Here is a 13,343-nt window from a genome sequence, read left to right as displayed (position 1 = left end):
TTTTATAGCAACAGAACTATGAGCTTTCAAGCTTTGAACCAACAAATGTTATCTTTTAACCAGAAACAACATTTGAACATTTTTAAGCAAAGTAATTAATTGTGTGTTTTTCAATTTTTCACACAATCCAGTTACTTTGAATTTGATGTTTTATTTCCAAAACATCTGGTAGGTTTGAGCAATATTTAACAACAGAACTGACTTCATGTTGCTATTTTCTTGCATAACGCAAATGCAGTTGAGTTTGAAAATTCAGGAAATTATAACTTTTAATGTTTTTTTCTGACAATTTTTTTGTATTTTTTAAGTTTAAACACATCCATATTCATACCACACAGTTTGAGGGTCGTTGTTTGGGTCAGGAGACGCCGGCGTGCTTTTGGGTCGCTCGATTGAGCTACATCGTGTCCGGTCGCCATCTTTCTTCTGTGGCCCCTCCCCTCCTCCTTGGTCCTCATCCAATCGTGTTGCAGTAACTGCTCTCACGGGCGTAACCATAGCGATCTCTCCTCTGTGGTAATTTGTTCCGCTTCGTGCTGTTGTAGTTGTTGTTCGACCTCTTTCTAAATATCTATCGCTTTGCAGGTTGAGAGAGGAGGAGTGGTGAATGGGTGTGTGCAAAAAGCTAGCATCTCCGTGACTGGTTGGTCCAGCGAGGCGTGCAGAAAGCGGGCGTTCCCTGGCGCTCGCCCCTCCCCCCGGACGGCGAATGACAACATCCGATTGGCCGGTGGATCCTTCGTTACCCCGGAAACCATCGGGACCATTGGAACGCAACAAATCGGCCGAAGCCAAACTGAAGGTCCTGCTCAGTGATTGGCTGGTTCTTTGAGTGACAGTTTGGCTGGAAGCAGGGGATTGGCCAACAGGGTGCCGGGGAGAGGGCTTTACGCTCTGCCCTGGCCTCTGATTGGATGGCTGGACAGTGGGGGTGACGTAACTGGTAGGCGTGGCCTGTTCTCGGCCAATAGGAGTGGAGTGGGCGGGGCTACATGTGAAATAGTCGGTCATCAAGTCCTCACGGCTTCCTGTTGATACCTGAAATAAATTTAAAAAACATTAATTATGTTATCTTACAACTCAGTGTTTCTAATTAATTTAATTTACTACTACTACCACTACTACTACTAATAATAATGATAATAATGAATTGGTCATATACAGATGTTATATTAGACTATAATTATTTTTAAAACTAAAGTATTTCATGGCACTCAATGTAAAGGGATGCATCAATATCCAAAACTCATACAATCTTTTTGTTTAGATTTTTTTGGGTGATCAGGTTTTTTACTGTAGAAATTATATCCATTCATTGCCTAAAAATGCCTTAAAAACCCTTTAATGCAATTAATATTAAAGTTTAGGACTATAAATAATTTCTGGGAGACTTGTGGTCAATGTAGTTCCCAAATGCTTTTCACCATGACACTGTCTGTGTACTTTTACAATATTGCAGCCACGTTTCTAGAGTACCGGTACTTTAAAGTCCTTATAACAGGTTAGACTACTCATTTCAGTCAAACATACTTGACATCATTTTATATATATATATATATATATATATATATATATATATATATATATATATATATATATATATATATATATATATATATATATATATATATATATATATATATATATATATATATATATATATATATATATATATATATATATATATATATATATATATATAGATAGATAGATATAGATATAGATATAGATATAGAGATAGATAGATAGATAGATAGATAGATAGATAGATAGAGAGAGAGAGAGAGAGAGAGAGAGAGAGAGAGAGAGAGAGAGAACATAGGTAGAGGTACTGTTACCTGACAACCATACCTCTAAACCAGGGGTGCTCAGACTTTTTCAGTATGTAAGCTACTTTTAAAATGATAGTGTCTGAAAGATCTACCACCTAATACAAAAGTGTTAAACATATATTTATTTGTAAATGTATTATGAATTCTTACATGTACAGTGCATTGCACAACGTCATGAGATAATACTGCACAACACAAATGAACTTCTTACATGTTCATAATTACTTGAATGATGATTACTGCTCTGATGACTTGCACTGAATGGAATCAATGAGGGATGCATAGTTCGGGCAGTAGCTTCTGACAGCCAGGAGTAAAATTGCATTTTTCATTGGAAAGCGATAACAGAGCTAATCATGTTGATTAGGGTTTTGTCTTTTTTCTAACCATAAAAATCATGTTAAAGGAAGTATCAGAATTTACTGCATTTTTTCACACAGCTACTTCTACTTTACACATCCATCCGTATTTTTTTCTTTTACTCATCGAATAAATGAGTGTGAAAATCCCCGCAGCCCCGCGCTCTCATTCGTCACCTTCGAGGGACAAAAGAGGCAGATTACAGTAATGACGGTAAAATATTTAGATAGCCCCTTGTCTCCGCTTTGAGACGCCGTTTGAATTTCAATGAGAGCACGACTGGGCGCGGAGTTACGCTGCTGGAAAGTCCGCAACCGCGAGTCTATCGGCCACGATAGCATCCGACACTATAGGGTTAATCTAACTCGCGCTTGTTTATGCGTGTGCAGCGCCCATGATGTGACCTAGGGTCAGGTGTAATCTAACTGGTTGTCCTGTATATTAGTCATGTGACTGGATGGATGACGGGACGTGATCTACCCAAAATGCCTTCGCGATCGACTGGTAGATCGCGATCGACGTAATGAACACCCCTGCTCTAGAAACCTGTCTAAATGACACGTAGAGATTAACAGCTTTATTGTGTTAAATGAATATTTCATCTGTCAGAAAAGGTTGGGCTGATATAGGTAGGGGTGTTCTTTTTTAAACTCTCCAATACTTCCAGTATTTTTATTTTATTTATACTTTTCTTCTCAATTCTCAAAACTGCCACTAAACTGATGTAAACTGATAAACATTTAGCACAGGTTCTATCCCATCAAACCAAGTCAGAATTAGAAAAACATAAAAATCATCATATACACTTTAACACAAGGGTGACAGTAGCTCATTTGGTAGTGTCAGATCCACTGACCCAATGGTTGGTGGTGCGATTCCAGCCATTCATTGTGTCACTTAACCCAACCCGTCCACAGTGTCTGTGTACACTGGTGCATGAATATGTGTGAATGGGTGGGTGGTTCCTTGATATTGAATGCTCTGAGCCTTGAAGTTGGAAAAGCACTCTATACACACAAAAGTCTGGAGTCATGAAGTCTCAGGTCTATTAGATTTAGCATCGGCAGGTCACCCTTTCATGTCGGGTGTGAACCACTTTTATCTTTTAAATGAATATTCTAGCACATTTTTAACATTCTTTTCATGAAATGTAGAAGGCGTAGGTAGACAGTATAGATATATATAGATTTTTATCAAATTACATATTACATACTTCTGCTCAAAAAGGATTTTTCTCATAGAGTGCAATGTAATCACAAACTACTCGTGTTCGGCTGACAAGGACTGAAAGGGGCTGAAAGGGGCTGAGAGGGACTGAGATGGGCTGACAAAGACTGACAGGGCACCTACAGCTTTCACAAAGGTGGAATTTTGTGGCAATATTTATCCATTTTCAGATCATATACTTTTTTCAGCTCAAAATCCATCTGGTCTTAAAAACCCTTTTTTAATCGTTAGCTTCGGCTACGCTCTATCTCTGCTCTACCTAAGCTCAAGCACTGATTGGTTAAAGTGGTCACGTGGTATGACATGAAAGCCCATGTGAGCAATGTGAACAAGCCCAACTGTCATGAACGAGCAGCAGGTTTAGAACGTGGTTCAGAAGCTCCTGGAAGCACAAACATTATCAGGACCAGATGTATCTAGCCGCTAAAGGCTAAACTAGCGACATGCGTCATTGAGCATGGACCATAGACTTCAATAGGCGGCCATGTCCAGGCCCCGGGGCTTGCTTTTAACCCACATCTGAACTTTAAATCCTGTTGTAGATCTAACAAAGGATTTCCATCACCTGATTTTTGTCCTCAAGATGTGTGTATGCAGTTTAGTCCTCGCAATGTGATAAACACCCACCCACACACAGGCACAAGGATTTTACTTGGAAACAGTTGTCATTGTTTTGCTTTAGTAAGTTCTGAGTCACATTATAAGATATGACTGTTTTTTACAGTCTATGTCATTAATTGATTGCATTAAACTCTTCCTCTCCACATCTGGGACAGATACAGAAATGAAGCTGCTGAGGAGTTGGAGGTCACATTGGGACAAAGAGAAACACTCTGAGATGAGGCACTGTTTTTGGTTCTTAGTCATTTAGGCTAAAGCTGAATTCTTAGTACAACAGGTGAGGTCTGCCCCAGTTCCCATAACCATCTAAAAAGGCTATATGCATTTTTCCATGTATGTAAGTAATAGTTGCTTTGCCCCAGTATAGATGTATTAAAAAAGCAGCTACTAGGTGTGGGTGGTGGCTGGTAGCATGCTAGTTGTTGTTAGCAGTGGTGTGATCGTAAAACTCCACAATGTGTTAGGAAAGTGGAACTGGTGCAAACAGTTTAAAATGATTTATGTGTTTACAAGTTTTTCAGAAGTAAAAAGCTTTAAAGGGCTGATATTACGCAATGTTCTGATCTATGTTATAATGTTGTTTCCTCATCACAAACATACCTGGAGTTGTGTTTTGTTTAATTCACACATGTTTAACACATAAACCCTGCATATTTAGTTTTTCTCGCGAACTGAAAACACTGTGTTCCACCTTGTGATGCCATGTGGTAATACAGGAAGCACTCCACCGTGTTTTTAAATACACCTCCATACACCTTCACTAGAATAATTTGAATGATTTCACCCGTGGAGATGTCAATCTCTACTGAACTAAAGGTAAAAGGAGATGTTCACTTGAAAACTACCATGTCATGACATCACAAGGTGGAACAGAGTATTTTGAGATTCAGAGGTGTAGACAGACTAATGATAAAGTGTTACTCAAACATCTGTGAATGAAACAAAACAAGGAGGTAACAACATTATGACATGGTTTAAAGCTCACAGAGTCCATTTTGTGTGATATAGGACCTTTAGATGCTTTAGCACACTGACTGAGGTAGATCCCTGCTCAAGTTTGTTTCCAGCTCTGAGACCACTGTGTACTATTACTGTATTTTTGGACAAGACACATTTGGCCCATGGATATATATGTGAAGTGTGACTGAGTGTTTATTTGAGGTTAGAGAGGCCATTGGCACAAAATGGCAGCCATGGTCTTTGTCAGTAAGCTCCATGACAGCTATAGCTTGAAAATGAGCTTACATCCAGTATTTCTGGCATACTAATTATTCATCGCAATGATTTTATAAGGTCATTTCATAACTTTCAAAGGCCAGTGAGTTTTGCTGTCACGGTAATATTAACAAAAACTAACATGCTAACAGCAAACTTAATGGTTTGTGTAATTACCGTAAATGCCGACAGAACACAGCAGACTGACCCCATTTGACCCCAAGGGCTGCTTTTACAGTGTATTCATACTGGGGCTGGACACATTTTGCAGTACTGTCCCTTTATGCTTCCAAAAAAAACCTGTATATCTTGTTATGTAACTGTACCACAGGAGGAGACTGTAAGTTGCTCTCGTGGAGAAACTGTTCCAGCGTCACCATCTCACTCCCGGGGGAAGCAGAGCGGGTTTTGGGTCTGGGCACCCCTCTCTGTGGCTGGGCCTTCTGAGGAGAGTGGTCGTACAGGAGGGTGGAGCTGCGGGACAAACTCTGCTGTGATTGGCCTACACACAAGATATCATCACTGGAGAGGCTGGCCGAGTGCCCCTGACGATTGGAGGGATCTGAAGAGAAGATAAATGTTTAGAATAGTTATTTGGACCTCAATTGAGAAAGGTTCCTTCATTAATGATGCGAATCAAGCAATAATCACTCTTTTACCTAAACCAAATAAAGATCAAACTCTATGTAGTAATTATAGGCCTTTATCACTTCTCAATACTGATGTTAAAGTTTATGCCCGAATCCTGGCTCATCGCATTGATCCATATATGTCAAAATTGATTAATTGTGACCAAACTGGTTTTATCAAAAATCGATTGGCATCTGATAACATAAGACGATTACTTCATATTATCCACGCCGCCACTGAAATCCCATCTGACTGTGTTATTTTATCTCTTGATGCTGAAAAAGCTTTTGATCAGCTTGAATGGGAGTATCTCTGGATGGTTATGGATCATTTTAAATTAGGACATACTTTCATCAATATGGTAAAATTACTATACACGGATCCTTCAGCTGTGGTGATAAGTGGAAGTATTACGTCATCTTCTCTTCGTATATCTCGATCATGTCGTCAAGGGTGCCCTTTAAGTCCTTTTCTTTTTGCCTTGTCTTTAGAACCCTTAGCTCAAAAAATAAGACAAAATAACTTTATCTCTCCTATAAGTTTTAATAATACTAATCATTACATTTCTCTATATTGTGACGACATTTTATTATATATAGATAAAGCATCGACCTCTATCCCACATATACTTGAGACATTTAAAGAGTTTGGTTCATATTCTGGATATAAGATAAATTGGTTAAAATCGGCTTTACTTCCTCTTAATTCATATTCCAACCTTGTATCACTTCCGTCTATAATTCCGAGAGTGGAGCATTTCAAATATTTGGGTGTGGAAATCTATCCATCACTAAATGTAATTGCTTCTACAAACTTCATAAACATTTTAAACCAGGTAACTCTTGACTTACAACGATGGGATAATTTCCCTACTACTTTGCAAACTCGAATTTCTATAATTAAAACAGATATATTACCACGTATACTTTTTTATTTTGCAATGCTTCCCCTCTCTCCACCGCCCAGGTATTTTGAAAGGCTTCACTCTCTGATTTCAAAATATTTATGGAAAGGAAACCGACCACGTGTCTCTTTAGCTACGTTACAGCGGCACAAATCTTCAGGAGGCCTTTCAGTGCCCAATTTCAAATACTATTACTGGTCTTTTGTTTTACGTCCACTGTCTTCATGGTTCTGCCCAACGAGTGACACTGCATGGAAATGCATAGAAGAAAATCTAGTTCACCCTCATAGATTAAAAGACCTAATTTACTCTGCTATCCCACTTAAACGAGCAAAGACTCGTTTTGGCCCAATAATTACTAATTTATTAGCAGTCTGGAGATACGTGGAAAAAGAATCTAAAAGCATACAAAAATGGCATAAGAACAGTCCACTTTTCCACAACTATTCATTACTATCTGGGGCCAAACCATTTGTTTTTTCACAATGGGAAGAGAAAGGGATTCATGTGTTAGGAGACATGTTTGGTGATTCTGGGCTTTTCCCTTTTAGTGATCTACGTGCCGTCTTTAACCTGCCAGCATCTTCTTTTTTTGTGTACTTGCAGTTGAGATCCTCCATGAAAGCCTATGGGGTTCCATGGACTGAACCTCTTACCACACACAAATTACACCATATATTAAATAGAAAAAAGAGCTTTGTTACACAAATATATAATTTATTATTGATTGCAAATTATAAACCATTGAAAATTGAAAATGTGTGGAGTAAGGATTTGGATGCAGCAATGGAGAATGACAACTGGAAAAGAATATGGAATACAGTTACTTACTCATCAAAAAATCCAAACCATCAGGTACTACATTTCAACTTTTTACATAGAACTTATTTAACCCCTAAAAAGAGATACCTGATGAAGCTCACTTCTTCTCCATATTGTGATAAATGTTCAGAGAATGTGATTGGTACTTTTATCCACATGTTTTGGGATTGTAAAGACGTCAATATATTTTGGAAAACTGTACATTCCTATTTAGTTAAAATGTTAAACAAAGATTTTTGTTTTACCCCACTTATCCTTTTGATTAATGATTTTTCGATGTTATCAAATTGGTCCTTTTTTCACAAAAAGATTTTACTGGCAGGGTTGACAGCAGCGAAAAAACTGCTGGCCCTTCGCTGGCAAACATCTAATAACTTGACTCTGAGTCACTGGATCAATACTTTTCGCTACATCATCAACATGGAACTATCAGTAGCTAAAATGCATGGAGCCAAAACAAAAACTATCTCATTATGGAGTAAAACCTTATTGGAGCTGGATAATCTTAAATAATCAAGTCTGTGTGTATGTATGTATGTATATGTAATATATATATATATATATATATATATATATATATATATATATATATATATATATATATATATATATATATATATATATATATATATATATATATATGTGTGTGTGTAAGTGTATATGTAAATATAAGTATAGTAATGTATAGGGGTATAGGAATACACATATAATGTGCATGCATATACATATTGTTTTGTTTGTTGTTGTTTTTTTTTTTCCATCTTGTACATATGGAGCCCAGGGAGGGGGGGTAGGATATCACCATGAGCTCGGGATGTGTGTTTTGTTTTTGTTTTGTTTTTTTTGTTTTTTTGTTGTTTTTTTTGGGGGGGGGGGATTGTGTTTTTGCTGTTATTATGTAAACAATAAAAAATTTGATCACAAAAAAAAAAAAAAAGAATAGTTATTTGTTTAATTCAAAATAATATTCGACCCTGGTGCTCATTTTTCAACCAGCATAAAGTTGGTTCAAATCTCAGAATATATTTAACTAGATAGTACTTATGTATGACAGAATAATATATATTTTGTGGTGCCAAGTCTTTAACTTTGAATTAAAAATTCTGTATTTGGAAGTGTAGGTTGCCCTCTGGTGACAACAGTGGGGAAACAAACATGCTGAAATTACTTATTAGCAGCACAGCTGATAATAACCTGAGCCGAACATTTAGATGCTTTGTAACTGTATGGAATTTTAAAACAAACCGAAGAGCTTCTATGCTATATATACCTGCTTAACTGTGGTTTTTGTAATATTCTAAATAACTATAATATTAACTTGATTTAGGCTATTTAGGCTATAGCTATGTCTAATTTCTTTCATTATAGGAGTTTTTAGCCTTTTCATTGCGGGGAAGGTTGTGGAGGCTCTGCAAAGTGCCATTATCACACAGACCAAATTTCATATCATTCCCACAAAAATTCCAACACATCAGCAGCGATATGGTGTGGCCTACTACAAATACAAAAATATTTTCCTCCAGATCTGTTGTTGAAGTGCAGCTCACATGGGAGCTCTGTACCTTTGCAGTTGACAGGAGAGTTGGAGCTGGACGTGTTGTGGCTGTAGTCCGCTGACCCCGGGCGCCCCCCTGCGCTGCCATGGAAACCAAACATGGAGTCTGTCGAAGTGTGGCGCAAATCTTCGTCATACAACAAGCCTGAAAATGTACAGCAGATTGAGTTATTACTACAGTGATAAAGTAAGGTAAAGATCCCATATTATACTAAATTCTGGCTTTTTAAAGATACACTATGTAACTTTTCTGGTGAAGAGTTTGTAACTTGCTTGCCCATAGGGAGATGTTATTGCTTTGCCAGGAAAATTGCACAGTGTGGTGTTTAGGAATAAGAGTAATAACTAATACCAGAATAATGACTATGTTATTGGGTCAAACTGGACGCTGCACTGATACGGTGTTCTAGCTTGGCCTTGCATTATGCTGGCATTAATCATAATCATAATGCATTTTGTGAGCTGGGTCATCTCTCCACAGATCTGACCTGTAACTTTGCCTGGTGACACTCCCTACTTGTCTCCAAGGAGATATGCAAGCTAAAATGTGTCTATCTAACTGTGGACCATTCCAAGCAAAAAAATATCTCTATGGACAAAAGAAGACGCAGCCTCCATCAGAAAAGTTACATAGTGCGTCTTAAATGTAAGACATCAGTCTGTAGCCGTAACATAACACTTGGATAAGGAGTCTGATCCCACCTGCTGGCACTGTTGGAAATGGCCCATGTTGAAATCAATAACTAGCAATGTAGCTATTAAAAACATGATTCAGCAGACAGCTTAAAGGTCTTATATTATGCTAAATTGACTCTTGTGGGCTCAAAACCATGCTATAATGTTGTTATCTCTTCAAAAACACACCTGGAGTTGTGTTTTGTTTCAGTCACACATGTGTGTGTCTGTTTACGTCTCCAAACCTCAAAATGCTGAAATCATCCAAATGATGAAAAAGATGTATGGAGTTTAAAAACGCAGTGAAGCACTTCCTAGATTACCACATGATGACATCAGAAGGTGGAACAGAGGGTTTTCTGTTTGAGAGAAGAACTCAGCCTAAATATGCAGGTTCTATTTCATCCCTTCTGACCGCCAGAGGCGGTGCTTCAAGCACTGAATGATCACTCTTGCTCATACGCAGGTCGAGATTTAATAACAACAAATTCACCTTTGAACTGCCAGTGACCCACGTGAGGTTATATAGTCACGTGACTCCGGAAGCACAGTCTCTTTTTTCTTCTTGTGCTTAGGTCGAGTGTGTTGTGGCTACTCGCGGATACTGCTTTGTACGACAGTTGTTTTCCCATTTTCCTTTGTGGCAGCTTATTGCTCAGAGCATGGTCAAGGTAGTGCAACTCGCTCCTCAGGGGCTGCGTAAGCTGCACAAGCTGCACAGGGCTTCACAGAGTGCCTCACCTGAAAGCGGGTGGTTCCCTGACGCCGGTGAGGTGCAAATTTTTCACAAAGATAGTCTATGGTAAGTAGTTTCAGCATTTTTTTGGAAGCGATACCGGGTTCGGTGGAGCTAGTTTGTATTTGCTGCCGTTTTCGGTTCAGCTTGATTTTGTGTTGATTATTGCTGCATTCGGCTAACTATCCTTGCTATTTTAGAACCGTGTTCGGTTCTTTAGCTCGTTTTTTCGTGCCTTCGGGTGCATGTTCTAATTATACTAACAACAACAGTGGTGACTGTCCGCTTTGAGCTTGGGAGGATAATATATTTTAATTCTAGCCTACCACCAGTGTCGTTTTCACCTCGATGTGGTATTTTTTATTTTTTTTTATCCCAGTTGATGGATCAAGAGTGGCGTTTTCTGCTCGATCTGATCTACCGTCGGTTTGATGGAGTCCATGTGCTGTAGAGCTTGCATGACCCCACTTCAACCTGAAGATGGACATGTTTTATGCCCCTTATGTTTAGGTGTGGACCACCTTAGGGAAGGTTTGACAGAGAATGCTTGCATGAGTTGCAGCATTATGCCCAGATCCCTGCGCGCTGACTGCCTGGACGTGTTTGGAGGAGCTGGGACCACAGCGCCTTCTGATAAACAGGACACCCAGTTGCCGGCGAGTGGGAAGGTGATGAGAAAGCGCTCTACTGTTGACGTTTCCCCTATCCTGCATAAGCGTAACAAACGGGATTGCTCTGCGGGATTATCCTCCTCAATATACTAAAATAAATTTGCTTCACTGAAGAAAGATCGATCATTTAATGAACACAGAAAGGTCAGATTTTGGCAAGGCAAAAGTCTTGTCGCCTTGTCATATGATGCACCCAATCCTAGATTACAGCCTCACCTGTGATCAGTTACTGATCAATCAATTAGTGGGTGTGTATAAAAAGAACCCCAGCACACCAGACCTTCACATCAACTGCAACTTGACCTCTGACAACATGCCTAAGATCCACCCTGAGACCAAAGCGTTAATTATCAAGAGGCTGAAGACCAGATCCACTGCTGAGGTGGCTGACACCTTCTGTAAAAAAGGCCCCCTTGTGGCCCCTGCGAGCCACAGACTTTGACTCTTACTCTTACACTTTCCTTTGTGCAGAAGTTGGCAGTCGCTCGGAGAGTTCGCTACAAGCGGCAGTGTTTGTGTAGTTCCCGTTGTTGAACTGCTATAATAGTTTAATAGCTGATTCTGTGTATTGTGTGCGTCTAGTGCAAGTAAGTGTGTGACCAGTGCGAGTTAATAGTGCATTATTTAATTGTATTTTCTATGCCTTTGCTTTGCTTAGTTAGCTTTAGCCAACTGTCCTTCGACGCCTTGTGCCTCCCATCTCATTTATATTGTAAAGTTTATATTTGGCAATGTCAAACGGGTTCACTATTTCATTCCTTTGTACTGTGCATTGTGCATCTTCATACTAGCGTTAGTTCTGGCGTTTACAAGTTACGCACTGCGTGCACCTTAATTGGTTGTGCAGCACATCAAGCCGAAGGGCCCCAGCGGCCTTTGTTATTTCTGTTCGTGGCCGATAGAGGGAGCCATTTGTGTAATTATTTTCTTAACCACTAGATAGAGCTATTTCTCTGAATGGCTTGTCATTAGGCAAAAGCTGACATTATTAATATTGAGGGTTTTTGTTTCATTGGATTTATGTCAGTTTTACTACCGTATTTTCCGCACTATAAGGCGCACCTAAAAGCCTTTAATTTTCTCAAAAACCCACAGTGCGCCTTATAATCCGATGCGCCTTATATATGGATCAATATTGGTCAATTATGACACCCGTAGTCAGGAGGTGTCGCCGAAGTAATAGCGATACCAAAGAATCTTGATGAACTCTGGGAGGCATGCAAGACTGCTTTCTTTGCTATTCCTGATGACTTCATCAACATCATCAAATTGTATGAATCATTGTCGAACTGCATGGATGCAGACCTTCAAGCTCATGGAAGTCATACAAGATATTAAATATGGATCTCACAGCACCACTACTTAATTCACTGACGTTACACAACATATTTTTGTATTTGAAGTAAATTATTTGTTCAATTTTCTGTAGGTGACAAAACTTTTGTCTTGCCAAAATCTGACCTTTCTGTGTTCATTAAATGATCAATCTTTCTTCAGTGAAGCAAATTTATTTTAGTATATTGAGCATAATTTGGGAGGGTTTTAGCTTTCATATGAGACATTTCTAAGACCAATCGATTAATTTAAAGTCAGGTTATAAGCTTTTGTTTCTACAAAATGGATAAGCGACAAGACTTTTGTCAGGGACTGTATGGTTTCTAGTGCATTTTTTGCTTCCTTCCTCTACAGAGTATATTAAGGAAGTAAATGCCTGCTGGTCGGATACGAAAGCGTTTTCTAAACCGACGTGTGATGGAAGGCTCCCTGCTGCCTAAGTTTGGTCTGGGGCATATGCCAGCGATTGAACCACCTGTGGCCTCCCTTATTGTGGCTTCAGATGAGGCTCTGAGACCCAATGCCAGGTGCCCGTGACCTCAATGCTGGGTTACTGAGGAATTGCTGTGCAAAGCTTACGATTCTGGGGCTCGCATGGGTCGTATTGGCAACTCCCTGTTGGGGCTAGCGACTTCATTAGAGGCTTCTAGTGTCGACACAGCTACGCAAGGCTTGGTCGACATGTCTCTTCAGGCATTTGCCTTTATTTCTAGAGAGCTTGGCTGCCTGCTATCCGTCCTGACTCAGGCACGTCGACAGG

The 13,343-nt window shown here is 39.3% G+C and overlaps 1 protein-coding gene across 1 annotated transcript in view; it reads right to left on the bottom strand.

Annotated features, from left to right (window-relative positions):
- Window positions 1–309: 309 nt before the first annotated feature.
- The window catches only part of ccdc88c (coiled-coil domain containing 88C), an 83,077-nt gene continuing 70,043 nt past the window's right edge, over window positions 310–13,343 (bottom strand). Inside the window, 3 exon segments of the mRNA XM_055231209.1 lie at window positions 310–1,038; window positions 5,582–5,817; window positions 9,174–9,311. Coding sequence (XP_055087184.1) covers window positions 310–1,038; window positions 5,582–5,817; window positions 9,174–9,311 — 1,103 coding nt within the window.

The sequence above is a fragment of the Periophthalmus magnuspinnatus genome, chromosome 22, assembly GCF_009829125.3.
Source record: "Periophthalmus magnuspinnatus isolate fPerMag1 chromosome 22, fPerMag1.2.pri, whole genome shotgun sequence".
Classification (NCBI taxonomy): domain Eukaryota; kingdom Metazoa; phylum Chordata; class Actinopteri; order Gobiiformes; family Gobiidae; genus Periophthalmus; species Periophthalmus magnuspinnatus.
The sequence above is the reverse complement of the archived record's forward strand: the minus strand, read 5'-3'. Positions and strand labels throughout refer to the sequence as shown.